This window comes from Melanerpes formicivorus, unplaced genomic scaffold (genome assembly GCF_026170545.1).
Source record: "Melanerpes formicivorus ecotype bairdi unplaced genomic scaffold, bMelFor1.0.p_v2 SCAF_14, whole genome shotgun sequence".
Classification (NCBI taxonomy): domain Eukaryota; kingdom Metazoa; phylum Chordata; class Aves; order Piciformes; family Picidae; genus Melanerpes; species Melanerpes formicivorus.
Window position 1 is genome coordinate 17,684,800 of NW_027142366.1, and position 1,601 is coordinate 17,686,400.

The 1,601-nt window shown below is 55.5% G+C and overlaps 1 protein-coding gene across 1 annotated transcript; it reads left to right on the forward strand.

Moving 5' to 3' along the window:
• The first annotated feature begins 237 nt into the window (after positions 1-237).
• LOC137445529 (uncharacterized) lies at positions 238-1,022 on the forward strand. The gene is made up of 2 exons (XM_068147376.1): positions 238-364; positions 568-1,022. The coding sequence occupies exons 1-2, from the start codon at positions 238-240 to the stop codon at positions 1,020-1,022; spliced, it is 582 nt and encodes a 193-aa protein (XP_068003477.1).
• Positions 1,023-1,601: the final 579 nt, after the last annotated feature.

Genomic DNA, 1,601 nt, shown 5'->3' on the forward strand with positions numbered 1-1,601 from the left:
CAGACAGCCATGACCAACCCACTTGGCCTGTTATGACCCAACCAACCTGGACAGCCATGACCCAGTCAGCCTAGACAGACATGAGACAGCCAACCTGGACAGCCATGATCCAGTCAACATGGACAGCCATGACCCAACCAATGTGGAGAGCCATGATCCAATCAGCCTGGACAGCCATTAGACAGCCAATCTGGACAGTTATGACCCAACCAACCTGGACAGCTATGACCAGCCAACATGGACATCTATGACACAGCCAAACTGAACAGCCATGACCCAGCCAGCCTGGACAGCCATGATCCAACCAACAAGGACATTCATGACACAGCCATCCTGGACAGTTATGACCTAACTAACCTGGACAGTTATGACACAACTAACCTGGGCAGCCATGACCCAGCCAACACAGACAGCCATGACCAACCCACCTGGCCTGTTATGACCCCACCAGCATGGACAGCTGTAACCAAACCAACCTGGACAGCCATGACCCAACCAACCTGGAGAGCTATTGACCCAGCCAACACAGACAGGCATGACCAACCCACCTGGCCTGTTATGACCCAGCCAACCTGGACAGCTGCAACCCAGCCAATATAGACAGCTATGACCCAGCCAACCTGGACATCCATGACACAGCCAACATGGAGAGCCATAACCCAGCCAACCTGGACATCCATGACACAGCCAACATGGAGAGCCATAACCCAGCCAACCTGGACAGCTGCGACCCAGCCAATATAGACAGCTATGACCCAGCCAACATAGACAGCCATGACCCAACCAACATGGACATCCATGACTTAACCAATCTGGACAGTTATGACCCAGCCAGCCTGGACAGCCATGACCCAGCCAACCTAAATAGTTATGACCCAGCCAACATGGACAGCCATGGCCCAGCCAATACAGACAGCCATGACCCAGCCAACCTGGACAGCCATGACCCAACCAACCTGGACTATTATGACACAGCCAACCTGGACAGCCATGACCCTGCTGGAACTTCTCCCACCCTCTGATCATCTTCACAGTCTTCTTGGATCCTGGGATACCAGAACTGACTGCAGCACAAATCCCTCTCCAGGCTGAGCAGCCCCAACTCTGGCAGCCAGGTCCATTTGCCCCACGTTCCCTTCTTCCTTCAGTCCTGGGCTCAGGCACTGCTGGTCCTGTGGGGACATTCTTCTGAGGTGTGGTCACACCAACCCCAGGCAGTGCTACAGGCTGGGTCAGAGTAGCTGCAGAGCAGCCAGGCAGAAAGGGACATGGAGGTGCTGGTTGACAGCAGCTGAACATGAGCCAGCAGTGTGCCCAGGTGGCCAAGAAAACCAATGGCATCCTGGCCTGCATCAGGAAGAGTGTGGCCAGCAGGAGCAGGGAAGTCCTTGTGCCCTGTGCTCAGCACTGCTCAGGCCACCCCTTGAATCCTGTGTCCAGCTCTGGGCTCCTCAGCTCAAGAAGGACATCGAGAGACTTGAAGGTGTCCAGAGAAGGGCAACAAAGCTGGGGAGGGGTCTGGGGCACAGCCCTGTGAGGAGAGGCTGAGGGAGCTGGGGTTGCTTAGCCTGGAGAAGAGGAGGCTCAGGGGAGACCTTCTT